Source organism: Tauraco erythrolophus, chromosome 19 (genome assembly GCF_009769465.1).
Source record: "Tauraco erythrolophus isolate bTauEry1 chromosome 19, bTauEry1.pri, whole genome shotgun sequence".
Lineage (NCBI taxonomy): Eukaryota > Metazoa > Chordata > Aves > Musophagiformes > Musophagidae > Tauraco > Tauraco erythrolophus.
Genome location: NC_141483.1, coordinates 8,209,636 through 8,226,633, shown reverse-complemented (window position 1 = coordinate 8,226,633; position 16,998 = coordinate 8,209,636). Strand labels below are relative to the sequence as shown.

Below are 16,998 nucleotides of genomic sequence, written 5' to 3'. Positions count from 1 at the left end.
ATAACCACCATTTTCGATGAATTCTGTGGTGTGCACTGCTTTTTTTTTTTTTCTCCCAGACTTGGTCTTTTTATTAACTATTTTTAAATGTACAGAAATCTACTGTTAAATCTCTCCAGACAAGAAATATACGTTATGTCTATATAGCATTTGTTTGAAAATGGAGCATTTGTTCCATTTGTCAGGTGACGTGTTTAGCTTCCTTACAAACTGTAATTTCAGGGATTTCAAATCTTGAACTGCATTTCCATAGAGCTCTGCTACTGCGATAGAAGGCTTGCCTACAGCAGCACTGTACCCACCCCATTTCTGTTTGCAGGAAGGTCACTTCCATAACCACACCAAACAGGACTGTGGGGTGTGCTTCCCTCAGCAGTCTCACTGACATCAGTGGAAGTCAGAAATTAGCAACCGCTGCAAATAAGACCTCTTCAAACTTTCCCACTTGATTTAATTTTTAAAATGGAGGCTGGAGTATTTCCTCAGCTCCCATCGAATCCCTTACATTATTTTGTTTTCCAGATACATAACAAACAGCAAAGCCTCCACAATGGCTTTTTCAGCAGGAGTTCTGTGTGTGGTGGCTACAGGCATAGAAGAGGAGCCGTGGCACCTAAGCAGAGGCAGCAAGAGGGACAGAACATAGCTATCCCTTGATGGAGTTTGTCCACCAGTGTTAAGTGTTGCTATTCTTGAAAGGGTTGCCAGGGGGTCCCTACAGACCCCAAGTTGTCAGGGTGTGAACTTGACTTCCCCAGAAAAGGAGCTGTGCAAATAAGGTGGAATTGGCAAAATTTTGCTAATGTGAAGAGAGGGTTCCGTTTTGCCATAAGGCTACTGTTAGTGAGGAGCTTCTGATACACTGATAGCAGCTCTACTGGTTTCCATCTTCATTAGAGAGCTTTACAGATACCATCTCACTGTAAAATACCATTAAACCAAAGAGAAGCAGTGACACAGCAAGAAAGAAAAAGGGAGCACAGACCCTTTACGTTTTTAAACAGTTCTTAGCGCTGTGTTATAACTAGCTTTTAATTTGTTTTAATGATAGATACATAGAACACTTGCTAGCTTGAGTTTAAGCAGTGCAAGGTGCCGTGATTAATCACTAACATCACTTGATCGCTGGATGGTTCTATATTTACGTGCAGTCTAACACCTGAAAAAAAGAGGGATAGGTTGAAGAATGGATCTGCTGCTTTGGCACATTGCACATTATTTTCTAGTTTCCTAGAGGAGACAGGGATGATCTGCTGGGCAAAGCCACTCTAGTCATCGTTACTGCATCATTTTTCCATGCTCTCTCCCTCCCAAGCTGTTTGACTAAAGCCTTCATAATCACTACAGACCTGATGATTTGGGTTTGGCACACTGAATCCTGCACTTCTTGCTTTCCAAAGTAGAGGTCTTGGTTTTGTTTTTCCCCTTCCCATGTCAGTTGCCTACAGCTGTGTGTGTAAATCCGCTGCACATAAATCCAGGCTGACGGTAAACTTCTCAGTGAGTTTCCCGAAGGGCATTTCTCACAAGCTAAGAACTTGAAAAGGTCAGAAGTATTCAGTTTACTTTGCTGGAGGAAGCATTCACATCTTTCTCCTGGGGACAAAGGGACAGAATGACACCATGCTATTAACATGTTGTGATCTTAAAGCTCTTGCCTGTATGATAGCTGTAACTTACTTGCCACCTTATATATACCTCAGCTGTCAGACAGGCCCGAGAGCACAGATCTGCCTGGGGAGTTCATTGACTTACCTACACACGCACACACACAAGAATTCTCTTTTTTAGTGGGTTTGGAAGTTACGTAGCCTTACACAAATTAAAACCTATCTTTCCTCCTACACCCATGCTTTTACTCGTTCCTCATACAGTTTGACTGTTTGAAATCGACTGTAATTTGACCTAAAATGTGAGCGAAATAATCTCTTGGGGAATGAGGTTTAACCCTTCTGCACTCAGCTGCGTGGAGGCACCAGGTGCAGTTGCTCTGGGAGTGGGAGATGGATGAACGCCAGAGCGAGAAGACGAACGAGTTCTTGGGGATTGTCTAGGACAGGGCAACAGGTGGGATCCGGAGGAGGAGGAAGAACAGGGATTCATTCAATGAGGTGTTTAATTCTTGCTGGAAAATGATGGGATAAACAATGCAAAGCTATAAAGACCCACAAGCACCTTCTAAGGTTTCTCATTTTGCCTTGTCGAAGCAAATAGATGGGCTGTTGCCGTTTTAGCCATTGTGTGATCGAGCCCCAGTCGGAGAGGGGCCGTGGTCCAATAGGTGCAATATGGGACTAAGATGCTTGAGTTCCGGACTGCGATACGGGTTGCTGCCTGAAATGTGGAGGGAGTCAGTCCACCTCTCCTACTGCCTGCCTGTTTTGTCTCAAGAATGAGCTTGGGGGCCGGGGACTGTCTCTTCCCATCCACTTGCATACTGCATAGCGCAATGAGGTTGTGGTTTCGGTAGGGCTTAGGGGCGCTGCTGTAACACTGTTACTGCTGCTAAATAATCGTAGATGACATGGTGATTAAATGCTGTTGGCTGTCAGTAAGAGATAACATTTAGCACTAATGTAGCAATACGCGTGTTCAAAGCACGGTGCGAACATAGACTAATTAATGCTTTTAACATCAGATAGAGATGTTAAATGTACCGCTGGTGTGATACAGTATTATTCACACTCTGTTCTTGTCTTTCAGACTTCAAACCCTATTGATGTAGCAGGTAGACCAGGCACAGTCCACCATACGCTGCTGCAGAAGACTCCAGGGGTAGGCAACAATATATAACCTTCCTTTCAGCTTATCTGGATTTACAGTAAACACAGTGATTGCTCATAAAAAAAAAAAGAGAGCAGCTGGTGAGCAAATTGGCCTTCTAGACTCTGAACAGAAGTTTCTTTTTCTGGTGAGACAACAGTAGCCTCCACCAGTCATGAATACAAAGGGATATATTGACTTCTTTAAACAAAGTCAGAGGGAAGTGGGGCAGGAAATCCCTTCAAGGTCTTTCCCCTAAGCATTGCCTGGAGAGTAGTTTTATGCGCTCCATTTCAAAACGATTATAAAGTTCAGAAAAGCACTGGCACTGTTCAGTTGCTGGTGTGAAGCTGCTTTGTTTATCATAAAATTCTGCTGAGTTTGGTGCAAGGAATGAAAGAGAAGTTTTAAGCCTCCTTTAAGCCTTTTAGGTTTCCCGTGTCACAGGGGACTTCTCTGGAATATTGCTTTCTAAATGCTTGTATTTGTTCAGAGGAAGGAAGTTCCCCACCTTTCTGTATATTGGGTAGTTTTAGAAAGACTGATAGTTTTATTTCTGCTTTTTCCATAGGTGTCAGACCCTTATAGGCCTCCAGTAAGAGTAAGTAAGGTTTGTGGGGGATTTTATATACATATCTATGCACACATACTTCAAATATTGTGCATGTGTTTTTGAAATTTAACATGTCCAGTAGAAAATTTCACGCTCGTCCTTCATTTAAAGCAAAATGTCTTAGTTAGCTCTTAGCTGCTTCTGATTAATAGCGTTTAGCTTGAATCCCAACCTTATTTTGCATCCATTTATGTGCATTAATAGTTCACAGTATGAAATAAGGGTCACAAAAATAAATGACTGTGAGCATGGGCAGACATTCACCAGTGATCAGATTCATAGTGGCCTAGGTCAACGTGTTATATTTGTTCTTCTGATGTTCCACAAAAACACCCTACAGTGAGTACCGCAGCTCAGCTGAAAAGCAGTAACTCATTCAGCTGTGGCACTGCTCATCCCTGGTGATTGTTTGTCCGTACCCTTTTCCTCCCCAGACGCAAGCAGCCATAATAACCACGCGTGACTTAGCCTGCAGTGCAGCAGGGATGAATGAACAGGGCTCTTTTCAGAAAGAGAACCGTTAACTATTAGTTGCTTTCTCTTAAGCACGGCATACTGTTCTTTGCTGCTGCCATTTATTTTGGTTTATGGAGGAGGGAGTGCACGTAGGAAAGAACAAGGCAGGGATCTCATGTCTCCATGAGATGAGGAAGATATACTGCATCCCACATTCTCCCTGTTTGCATCTTTCTCAATTTAAACATCGTCTGCTGCAGTACAGAAAAAAATGTTGATCACCTATTGTGCCGTTTTAGTAATCAGCCTTTCTCATTGCTTAGCTGCCTGTTTGACAGTAAGGGAAATGAAACGTTCTATCTGATGTAGATTGCTAACGTATAAATTAATCTAAATTCTTGTGCTTTCCATTGCAGAAACCCGGGAAGTGGTGTGCGGTTCATGTACAGATCGCCTGGCAGATCTACCATCACCAGCAAAAGATAAAGGTAATTCAGACAGTTTCTGGAACAAAGCCAAGTCTTTTGACTTACAGATTATATTTTAGTGAGTAATGAGCAGGAAGCAGTTGCTGTTGGTGATTCTCAAGCTTGCCTGTATTGATTAACTAGCACTTTCAATCCTTTAACATTTATTGTAGCAACCATAAAGTTTATCTGAGGGCAAAGGAATCGGGTTGAAGGGTAGCAAAATGAGCAGGAGATACTAAGTGCACAGCCAGAAAGAGAAGAAAGGGAGGGGGAAGGTAACTTTGCCCCATACCCATCTTTTTTACGAAGCATACATGTTTAATGTCACTTCCCTTCTGTACTAGTACCTCCTGTGGAATATGGAGTATTATCCCATTCGTAATGAAATGACCGATATCGTGAAGAATGTATCACAAAACATAGAGCAGGCGAGTAGATTGATAGTTACTGTGTTAGAGGTTGTTGGGCTTTCTGCAGTGCTGTGATGATGGGCAGAGGGAGAAGATTTAAAACTCAAGATGTAGGTACGCTTGGGTGCTGTTACAGGCTCGATGTTCCCTGTGGCAGGCAGAATAGCTGATAACGGGATGTCTGTAGCCTTTATCTTTTCACAGCTCCTGCTGTAGTTTTTTTGTTCCATTAATGAAGACTATTCAGTGCTTAAGTAGGTGCACTGTAATCAGTGCTTCTATGAGTGGTGTATGTCTATATTTTGTAAGCAAATATATCATCTTTAAGCTTACATGACTTAGATGCAATTGTGACCATGCTCATTGCTATAGAGGAAGGATAAAAATAGCCTCTGGAGGAGCCTCCTAAGTTTTCTTTATCCGTTGCCCCTTGTCTGCATACTGAGCTATACTAGCTGCAGGAAGGGCATAGTCTAGGAACATCTCTCTCTTTCCAAACTGGAGAAGCAAAACAGACGAGTCCGTCACCGAGGTCTCAAGACTTCTGTCGGCAGCTTTCCGCCTGCAGAAGACTTTTTGTCAGGCTGAGAGCACCGACTGATCCTGGGGAGCAGCGTGCTCAGTGTATCATGTCGCACGCTCGGCTGTGTGTGCTGAGGGGCTGAGAGCTCACTTCAGACCTTATTCATGTGGATGAGGCAGGCAGCCGAGAGGCTGTGGAGCGAAATGGCCTTACAGATGCTGTCAGAGCATGACTGCGGTACGTGACCAGAGACGCCGCTGTCACTGTCACTAACTCTCCCTGGCAGGGCTGAGCAAGAGTGAGCCTGAACTCCCTCTCTTTTTCTCCTGTAAAAAAGGAAGTGTATAATGAGATTGGTTTTATTTCATTTGACAGCAAATGCAGCTGGATCCCCACAAGCTAGAAATAGGTGGTAAACTTGACCTATTCAGCAGACCTCCCGCCCCTGGAGTGTTTCCAGGCTTCCATTATCCACAGGATCTTGCCAGGCCTCTGTTTTCTACCACAGGTAAGGGAAAATCATCGTTTGTTGCAAAACAGGCAGTATATGTGATGTGTGTCACTACAGCAAGCAAGCAAGCAAGATGGTGCATAGGGATGCCGAGGCCCTGGCGACGGGTGTGACCTGGGCTCTCGGAGCCGCTGGGCTGGGCTCTGCCACCACCTCCAGCGCAGAATCCTCGGCACCTCACCGAGCTGCAGCAGTTGGCTCTTACGTTCGTGTCTGTGCAGCTGGTTCTTATGTGTCCTGATTAATAGGCTATAGAGTGATTTTAAAAAGCGATTTTGACAAAATACTTGAAAGTGTTTCCATTGCACAGGATTGGAAGCGGCCCCAGTCTCTTTCTTGCTTTTATGTTTGCTGTGTTGTTCTTCTCAGCTCCTCCACTCATCAAGTTTCTGTTTGTTTTCCAAAAATAAGGGTTTTTTTTGTAAAGAGAAGGCTTCAATAACAGCATTGAAAATATCACAGAAGGTGTATTTGTGAAGTGTTTGGTTTTTAAATATAAAATCCCCCTATGTGCTATGAAGTCCAGCAATCTCTAAGGCTTAAAATGGCGTATTGAATTTAAAAAAAAAAAAAATACAGTTTACATTGATCAATTACATTCCAATCTGTTGGAGAAATAATTACAATTAATGCAATTACCAAAGTACAGTAAGTTTCACTGCACTGTTCTTGGTAGCTCTGACCGTGGAAGACTGCAACTCTGGCATTCTGGTTTTGGAGGTCACTAGTACTATTCTTGTTGATTTCCATCTACCGAATGTTGGGGTTTTTCTCTTCCCAGGGCTTAACTTCTTCCCCTAGACTTTTTCAGATTTTCTTTCTGTGTTTAAGATGCCAAAGTCTGCCTTCTGTATGTTATTAATTGGCAATTATTGCCATTTTCTTTCCTAACTTTACTCTGGTTTTATGATGCAATATTGCCCTCTCATTCTAAGTCAGGGCAGGTGTGGTCATATTCAGCCTTGAACCAAGGCTGTTGAAATGAACAAGGTTAGAAGTGTTACAAATTTTGCCCCAAACATAACAGAAAAGCAACAAATGAGAATTAAGCTGAAACCTCCATGAGAAATGAGTTTGAAATGCAGATGTCGGATAGCCTTCAGGAAATCCACCAGGGGTTCCATTTGTGTTTCCGCCCTTATTTGTGGATGGAAATTGTTAACCATCAAATGCCTGTTGCCACCACATATCATCAGTGCTGATACTAGCTGTACATTGTAGGATACTACCCTGTATTTTAGTCTCTGTAAAGGTATTTTGATAATACAGGGCCAAAACATTTATTGCATCTGCTTGGATGCATAAGCACAGTTGATTTACAAACCTCTGACTCTTTTCCTATGGCAGCTGTTTCCTTATCACTGTCCACCCTGTGTTGTCGTTACAAGATTCTTCTTTCATGTATAGTTTTGCTACTGAAGGCAATATTGGGCAGTCTGCCCTAACAGACAGAAGAGCACCAGTCGAGTTGATATCTTGAGCTTTTTCTCTTAAAGATGCAACCATGGCTTGCTTCTCCATTCATAAAAGCAAGAGGGGAAATACTATGGAATAGGTACATTAAAGAAGGCAAATTAATAGAAAACTTTCTCTAGAGATAAACAACCTTGCAGCAACTTGTCCATGAGTATATTAATCACAAGAGCCATCACACGGTAAATCTAGGTAAAGAGCACTATCAAAGTGAACAAACATTGCAGCAGTAATATAGAGATGAATAAATCTTTTACTCTGCAATATCCGAGGCATTCTTTTCACCTTATCAAACAAGCGTGCAGTTGATGTGAATCATTGGTTCTGCTGCATTGCCTAGTTACTGTGGGAGACATAAGTTATCTTAGGGCCACCTGTCTTCAGGACGGATGTTCAGCTGCCTGGCAGACACTATATTTAATAACTACCTGACAGCCTGCAATGCCGCTCCTGGCTTTCTCCAGAGGATTTTTTATTATCAGCCCGTGTAGTTGAGTTTGTAAGCCGTCTCCTTTGAAGAAATCTCCCATCCATTATACACCCTCTGAAATCTTAAAGGATTAGAAAGATGACAGTCTCCATCCGTCTTGAAGCATTGGAGCAGTCAGAATGTTTATAGATAACTCCAGGTCTCGTTGCCGTGGTCTCTCTTAAGTTTCCTCAACTCATTTTCTGGCTGCTTAGGTTTGTGGTGCCCAAGCTGGTGAGGGACACGCAGCGCTGTCTCCCTCTCCAGTTTTATAGTCTGCTCATGTTCTGGATGCATGAGTGCGTTTTACAACGACTGTCTGTTGTTGGGCTCCATCACCAAGGAAGACCAGTTCAGGGACTGACCAGCATCTCCATAAAATGCTGTTTGGGCTGTGTTTGGGATGCAGTTTCTCCTGTGCATATTTATTTCTTCCTTCTGTTTCCCCCCACTTTTGCTGTGACCTTCCATAGCGTTATCAGCACTGATGATGTATGGTAGAAACGTGCATTTGATGTGGCATGGAGATGAAGGGCAGGAACTTACCAGAGCAGGTCTGCCACTGATGGGAATCATTCATATGGGCCACAGACAAGGCAGAAATATTTGTGGTGAAGGTGACAGGAGAGCTGGAGTGCCAGCTGGGAGAAGAAGCATCATAATCCTCTTTTCTATAATAGGAAGTTATCACTTGAGAGAGCGGTGACTGGGTAAGTGAGCTGTTAGCGAAGAGCCCTTGTTCATGCCCAGTAGAGCTGCTGATGTTTGCTAGAGTTGACCTGTTACTCTTCCCAGTATTAAGGGAAGTTAACTTTTTACCAACAAAATACACAAGACGAGCACTGAAAGCTTTATTTAGGTGTTGGTCTATTTTACGCATGACTTAACATGTCCCCGAGAAAGTGCTCCTTCTGTCACTGTGTGGAATTACTAGTTTCTAACAAAATGAGACAGTTAACGCACAGGTATGGCAGGTCTTGCTTTCTGCAAGGCAGGCAGAAGTTGTGTTTGCATCCAGGCAGCACCTGAAAGTTATGATAGTTGCTAATTCCGCTTTGTGTGCAGTAGTGGAAGTACTGGCAGGGAGGAGGCACCGAAAGGACGTTCATAGACTAAACAGTTGGAAAGGGCTGGTCTTGTCAGTGTGGCACTGGAGCCACAGAAACATTTTGTCACACACGTTGGAACATAAATATTCAAAAAGTTGATTTCAGGTGCATCCTGAAAATTGTCTGTACTAATCTTAGGGGGCAAAAGCCAGGCCCATGAGATTTCCCAAAAGTGCTGTCTTTTGCAGGATACATGGGAGTTCATGTTCCTCCAAAATCCAGGTGTCTCAGTGGCTGGTGACACCAGTGCTTTTCACACTGCAGTTGCAAGCGCCCGTTCAGGTTCGCGTGCATCTGCCTGCAAAGGCAGCAAATCTCTCATTTTCTGCTCTGAAAGGAGAGCAGAATTTTCTGCATGAGCCTGGTCCACCTTGAAATACAGGGCAGACCAGCTTGTTTCAGCCCATTCTCACCCCTTGCCTCAACCTAATGCAATCCAGCACGCCCAGCAGTGGTGGTTCTTTCCCAGGAGGTAGCATGGCACTGTGGCATTAAGCAGTGTCTGGGAAAGGGAAGAAAATACTGTGGGGGGAGCCTGTGGATGCAGAGACAGATGTGAGAGCGTAGATGGAGCTCTCATGGGAGAGGCATGATTGATGTTCCCTACGTGCCTGTCATTAACTGGTGTTTCATATAGACTCTAATCAGTCACTTCCGAGCACCTTCTGTCTGGGCCCATAACCTGAGCTGACCCTTTTTAATGTAAACACAGAGTAATGGCTGAAAATGCCAGACAAAGAGATTCACTTCCTCATTACTACAGGTGAGCAGCAGCTCCCTTCAAGGTCTCCTCCTGCCTCCTAGTGCTCACAGGCTCCTGTAAAGGGCACTCGGAGGAGTCTGCCCTGTAGCTCACTGGGCTGGTGTTTGGGGTCTTCCCCTGCCTTTGCTTTGTTTCCATCTGGCCTGTGCCTTTGCGTCTGGTTCTTGGATGCAATGGCGGGACCTCTGCGCACGCCAGCAGTCACTTGCCGCTGAACTAAAAAGGGACCTTGTTCTCACAGGTGCGACACATCCAGCCACCACCCCTTTTGGTCCTTCACCTCACCACAGCAGTTTCCTGCCTACTAACCACTTGGCAGGTAAGTGTAAGTAAACCCTGCCTTCACCTTCATACCTCTGGCCCATTCTTGGCTCTCCGGTGTGGTCCTGCCTTGAGGCACTGTAGCACTAGGGGAGGGAGAGGCTTAAACTGTCTCAGGAACCAGAAGCTAGCCAGCTTCTCACCCATGCAGCTTCCCAACACATCCCCGCTGCTTTTCTCCGAAGGAGAGGGGCAGGATTTGCAGTCTTCTGCAAGAGAAGAGGGCATTGCAGAGCAGGCAAGTCTGTCACTGCTGGGACACTGCACAGGACGTGAAGTGTGACGTGTAGAGCCCTTCTGTGCTGCTGAACATGTCCAAGGAAATGGGGGAAGTGTATGCAAAGGTACCTCAGAGAAGCCACAGCTTAAAATGGGCTCCTCCTGTACCGTTTTCCACCTATGAAAGTTCTTGACTAAGTTCTTGAATAAAGTTCAGTGAACAGTTCCTGGCAAATAGCTGTTGTGCACGTTTTGCCAGCCTTTCAGTTTTCTAAATGACAATAAGTAGAGCCTGATTTTCTCAAATTTTCTCATTTTAGAAGCTCACAAGCAGCTCATTGCCAATTAAAATTCAAGCTCTGTTGATTAACGTTTTAGTAACACTCATCCAATCAGTAAGTGTGGCATGCCACATGACCTAGTAAACTTTTTTTCTGTTGCAAATAACCAGATTTGCATCAATTCCTGAACATTCTGTCAGAACTAACTGTATTTTTAGAGTCACTCAACTACTTAATATCAAAGGGGAAGGGCAAGAACAGCTATTAAAAAATAAGTAAATAAGTAAACAGCTGTTTGCTGAAAGATCGAAGCTATTTATGCTATTTGCCTCGATATTTTAAATACAATGATATCCACGAGGAAGTGGAGAGCAACACAACTCCTTTAACATGGCAAGTTAAAGACCTTAAAGGGACAGTCAAAAAGCCAGTGAACAGAAGGAGGAGTTGTTTAGAGATGACCAGTAAAAAATAAAAGTACACTGATACAGTTTAACCCATCGCCATGCCTGGATTGCAGAAACCTGAGTTGGGCTATACGCTCAGCAAGGAACCTCTTCTCATGATGGATGCCTTTAATGGAAAAAAAAAAAAAAGGCAGGACTTTTTATAAAGACAAGTGCCAGTAGCCAAATAGTCAGATACATGACTAGGAAAGGCAAAATTCATCTTTGCCTCAAAGGATGCAAACCTCCATCCCTTTGTCGTAGTAGCTCCTAAAACTACGCAATCATTTCCACCACTGGGATCAAGGAAGTGGATTTTGGCACAAACAGCCTGAAGTTAGTTGGTGTAAGGATGGATATCCATAGCAATTAGCTTAGGACTGTCTCTGTGCACTATTACAGAGAGGGTGGAAAGCTGTATGCAGAAACAAGAGTGAAACAATGCATCCCCTCAGTGTGCTGCCCAGGGAGCCTGCTGAGGTTCTGCTTTCAAGGCAGTTGCAATGCTTCTACTGTTAGTGCTGATAAGGAAGGAGAGCTATAGCTCCGCAGCAGCCACCCTAATTTCAGCTATTAGACCTTAATTTCTAGCTCCCCTCTGACTGGCATACAAAAGTTTATTACAGCACCTGTTTGCAGAGTGAGCACTGAATCCCTTCTCCATTTTAACATGATGGGAATTTTCTGTGCAAAGAACCTTGCAATGAGAAGGATCAGCTTAAAGTCTGGCCTAATCCTACTTGGATTCAGACCGTTAAGAAGGGGAGGGGTGCGTTTCATTCTCCAACATTCTTGGCTAAATGCCTGCTAAATCCCTGTTTGCCTTTCCAGATCCATTTAGCAGGTCAAGCACCTTCAGCGGCCTTGGGAACTTAGGCAGCAATGCCTTTGGAGGATTAGGCAGTCATGCTCTGAGTAAGTACTGGCTGGGTTACTGCAGACAAACATCCCTTCCAGAAAAGCCACATGCTAATATTTACAGCAGCTGGTGGTAGTTTTTAAAGAAGTTTAATTCCTAACCTCCATTCTGCTATCTGAAAACACTGCACCTAAGATTTCCAGGTCTCTGCGGTGGGAGCTTTTCTGCATGTCACAGACATCACTAGCTGTGCTCAGTGTCTCCTCACTGCTGAAGGCTGGTACCTTGTGTGCTCCTAGAGGTGCTAGAGCTGCGAGACCCCACTGAGCTCTGGGTCCCTATGGGCATCTAAAGTAACACCCTTCAACGGCGAAGATGTGCAGTGGAACAGCTATTGATAATTCTCCTAATTCAGCGTGTAGACTCCCTCTGTAACCGTTGTCTGAAGTTTAAATTACCTGTATAAAATTACTTTACTTCAAAAACATGTTACCTGTAGGCAAGACATGCTTGAGAGCCACATCTAACAGAGCATGCTTTTGCATCTCCTGGTGCAACAGGAATCAGTTGTAGATTGATGGAGGAAAATCAAGTGATTGTTCTAAAAAGCCTACAGCCAAGCTCTGGTTTTATACACACACTTACATACCACCAAGTAGTCTGGTTTCTTTAACAAAAAAGTCCCTGGATCCTCAGCTGCAGGCAGCTGATTGCTTGTAACTACCCACAAATTAAAGTTCTGCCAGTGAGAGGAGCTGAGGAAGAATATTGCTTTTATGCTGGAACCCTTGCCGGGGTGGGGGGAGAAGAGCTGGGCATTTTCAGTCGTCTCTGAGTTACTCAGATGTATGGTTAAAGTTTCCTCTGCCAATAGCCTTAAAAGAGCTGGTGGATCTTTCACCCAGTGCTGGAGGTATCTGTGTCCACCTGCTAGTAGCTCCCCCTCAGCATTAGCTCTTTATTAAAAAGTCTTGAAAGGACAGTTCTGGTTGTGGTTAGCATTGTGCAAAATGTGTATGTAATTCTTTGGTTTGAATTATTCTTAACTCTTCCTCCCCCTGCCGTTATTCTAGCTCACAACAACATTTTTACTCACAAAGATGGCCCAAACCTGCAGAATTTCAGTAATCCCCACGAGCCATGGAATAGACTCCATCGGACCCCACCGTCCTTCCCCACACCTCCACAGTGGCCCAAGCCCACCGATTCCGAGCGAAGCTCCTCAGTGACAAACCATGACAGAGACAGAGAGCGGGAGCGAGAGCCCGAGAAGAGGGATCTTTCTTTGAGTAAAGAAGACAGAGACAAAGAGAGGTAAGCAGCATGTGCTTTTGAGCACTTTCTTCTGGGCCTCTTTTTCCTCTACATTTTTTCTAATTTTCCCAATCTTAAAATCATCTTTAGAGCAAAACGTTGCTTGTCTTTGAAGCAGCTGATAGGCCTCTCCCTCAGATAAGCATAAGCACTAGCAACACAAAAAACCCTCTTTACCTTTTAGAATTTGACCGCTGTGAAAATGTGGTAAGCCAGTCCCTGCTACTGGGTTCGTGAAAAGCACCAGGCTGAGGACATGAGCGTGTCACTGTGTTTTTAGGGTATACTTGGCTGTTTTCAGTGCAACTGCTTTAGGATTGCTGTATATTCTGAAATAACGAAGGTGGCATCGTGGTGGGTCCTTTGGAGTCAGTCATAGTTCTCATTAATGTACAGATATGCTGATGAATTCAAATGTTAGCTGGACATTAACGAGATAAAAATGCAAATGCCTGTATCTGGAGCAGTGTGCATGAATCCATTAGCAAAACTGATTTTAAAAAACTGCACGGTAGACAAACGCTCATTAACGATGACAGGACTGTATCACCTGGGCTATAGATACTTCATTAGCTTCCAGTTGTATGATTTTGAAGCCGTAAAGCCCTTTATATTTCAGAGCCTGGTTGTCTCCAACAAGCTACTTCTTCATAGGTAATAACAGCCTGCAAGTCTTAGATGTGTGTATTTGACTAGTGATAGTTTGTCTGGAGTGCATTTAATGAAGTATTCAGGCGGTGCCTGTGAACAAGATTGTATGGAAGCAATAGGCTGAAAACCATCGTGCTTTAGATGTTAAATGTCAGACACCCTTGCATGGATAGGCCTTCAGATAGGAGGCTCCCTTCTCCACTTTAGTGTAATTCATGTGCCAACCAAGGTTACTTTACTCCCAAGAGTGTTCACACAGAGGTTAACATCTCTATTACATTTCTGTTATTTCAGCTTAAGCAGTCCCCAGCATCCCTGTTTGGACATGGTTTTAATAAACCACGTCCTTGACCAGCAGTCAGGACTACGGCAGAGAGAGAAATCTGGGGTAGCAAATGTAAGGGATAAATATTTACAGAACTCCCCAAAACACCTCCAGCTTTCAGCACGCAGGTCTTACAGCTCTGGAAAGCAAACCCGGCACAAAACTTAGGGAGCCTCTCAGCTGCATAATGCAGTTCTCTCAATCACACCATCACACTTTGCCTTTAAAGTGTCTCTCATTCAGAGCAGAGTGCTTTTAAAAGGTGAGCATTATTTATCCCCCTCTTAAAGAGGTGGGAGTAGCTGTGACTAATTGGCTTGCTCAGAGAGAGGTGCAGTTAGAAATGTAAACCCTCATGCCTCTCTTTCTAAACCAGGAACATTGTCATCAAACCCCTTGTTCCTCATGGCAGGTCCTCTTGAAATGGAGGTGGACTTCTCAGTTTCGTGGCCTATTGGAGGATTTTTTTTCCTTAAGCACCTCGCTTACCTGCCAGAACTGCCAACAATAAAAACTCTCCTGCGGCGAAGCTGTCTTGTGAAGGACCTGCATACGTTTCCGTAGGCTTCTGTTTTGTGTGCCTGGGTCCATGTTTTAGGAAAGGAACCCGATTTAAGAGTGTTACAGCCAAGATCATTGTCTGGCAGCAACATGTGTATATGAACACACAATAAGCGTCTTTTAAAAAAAACTAAGCTGTCTAGAATTCTTCTTTCCTTATATTTCTCAGTGAAGTGGTCTTTCTCATGGGGTGAATATACTGTTCTTTCAAATGCGTCCCCAATTTAATTCCCAAATTTGCGGACATTTAACTTTTTTTTTCAATGTAGTATGGTAAGGCAGGTAGTGCATATCTTTTAGTGCAGCATCACAGCTATAGCTGATGCTAGCAGAGCTTTTCAAATAATTTTCTGAGCAATCCCGAATTACACAACTAGACACAGCACTATGCACGTCCAGCATCGCATGTGCGTTTGTTCACACAAACCCAAGGATGTATGTTCTCTCTTTTTACAGAGACCTCATGGATAAAAACAGACATTCAAACAGATCCTCACCGGCATCGGCTCCAGTGACACATCAGATAAGCAATCTCATCCGCAGCAACAGCCAAACCTCCAGTGATCCCATCAGGCAGGTTAGCCTTGGAGAAAGGGAAAGGTCCAAAGAACCCGAGCGAGAGCACCCTGATCGGCTGAGAGAGCCGCCCATAGCAGAACACAAGATTAAAGAGAGCCGTTCCCCAGTGAAGGAAACTCCAAGCCATGATAAAAGACCCTCTGAGGACAACACAAAGCCAGTAATCCAGTCTGTATCCCCATACAGCAAACCTGCACTAAGTGAGAGCTTGAAACTTACCAATCTAATGAGCAAGGACATGGAGAGAAAGACAGAGCTTCCCAGCGACCTCCAGAAGATTAAGAATGACATCAAAGTCAAAGAGGAGAGGAAGGAAGACAGTGACGTGCTGGTGGTAGGATCTGAGCCTTCACAGCACTCCCGATCAGTGGAGCATCCCCCACCACCTACTTTGCATGGGTTATCATTGCCTCACTCGATGACTGCCTCTATGCCCATCTCCATGGGCAGCGTGCACCAGATGAACAACATGAATGTCCTGGACCGCAGCAGAATGATGACCCCGCTCATAGGCATGAATCCTTTGTCAGGAAGAGAGAGGCTGCCACATCCCGGATTTTCTTGGGACCCAATGAGGGACCCGTTGCGAGATGCCTACCGGAGCTTAGACCTGCACCGTCGAATGGACTTTCAGCTCCGGACAGATCCTATCCATAGGTTCCCTACCGCCTCTGGGTTTTACGACCATGAGCGTTCTTATAGAGACAGGGAGCCACACGACTATAACCATGAAAACCTTCTTGAAGCCCGCCGAGAGCAGGAGCGGTTGCGGCAAGTAGAGGAAAGAGAGCGCTTGCACTTACGGGAAGAACTCGAGCGTGCCAGAATGCACCACTTGCACTCGTCCCCCATCGAAAGTCACCTGGCACACGTGCCATCCTTCATGCCTCATTTAAGCGGGATGCATTACCCCAGACTGAGTCCATCCACTGCCATGCACAACGGGATTTTAAATAGGAACCCACCAACTGCAGCGCTGAGCGCCCCACCACCTCTTGTACCAGCGAGCAGCACCAGACCTGCCTCCCCACGCAGGACTACTCCACTCACAAACTCAGAGTCCAGGGACTACTCCCCCTCTAGGAACCCCAAAGAAGTAGAGGCACGATAGTCCCCAACATTGAATTTTAAACTTGCCTGTATATAAAACAAACAAACAAACAACAACAACAACAACAAAACAAACAGGAAAAAAAAAACAACAACAAAAAACAAACCTTTTACAAAATGCACTGCTGTAAACTTTTTTTTTTAATGTAAAATTTGTAGAAGTTAAGCACATTTCCATAAATAACGGGGTCGGGGATGCAGACTTTCCAACAAGAAGGTTGCTGAGAATGGGAATTTAATATATAGGTATTGATTTTTGGTTTTGTTTTTTGTTTCTGTGCTAAAAAAAAATGAGTTAAAAATGTCAAGTTTGTACATTTTTTCCCAAATGTGAGAAACATTTTTAATGGATTTGTATTTTTTTTAATTTTGTGCTCTTTATTCACTTAAAAAAAGAAGAAATTTTGCTTTTGTTTTTAGTTAAATTTGCATTTTAAAGGCCTCAGATCCTTAAGAAAAAAATACCCAGGGTTTCTTAAAAGTATTATTTATGGAAATACTGTAGTTTTACAGTCCACTGTGAGGTTCCCTTCTGAGGCCAATTGATCACTTACCTTGGTACTTTGGAACCGAAGTTACAGATATATATTAAAATATTAATAATAATAATAATAATGTACAAAACTGTTTGTTTTTTGCCTTATTATATTATGCAGAAATTTAAGAGGAATTTTTTTTGACTTCTTGTTTTAAACAAACAAAAAAAAAGAAAACAAACTGTAAATATTCTGTTAATATAAATGTACACCAATATTAAATTCTTAACATAGGT

General features: G+C 43.8%; 1 protein-coding gene across 1 annotated transcript in view; it reads left to right on the top strand.

Moving 5' to 3' along the window:
- FBRSL1 (fibrosin like 1) overlaps positions 1-16,343 on the top strand; it is a 399,203-nt gene extending 382,860 nt beyond the window's left edge. The window contains 8 exon segments of the mRNA XM_086623316.1: positions 2,704-2,775; positions 3,335-3,373; positions 4,249-4,320; positions 5,611-5,743; positions 9,802-9,879; positions 11,659-11,742; positions 12,760-13,000; positions 14,994-16,343. Coding sequence (XP_086479442.1) covers positions 2,704-2,775; positions 3,335-3,373; positions 4,249-4,320; positions 5,611-5,743; positions 9,802-9,879; positions 11,659-11,742; positions 12,760-13,000; positions 14,994-16,227 — 1,953 coding nt within the window. The 3' untranslated portion in view covers positions 16,228-16,343.
- Positions 16,344-16,998: the final 655 nt, after the last annotated feature.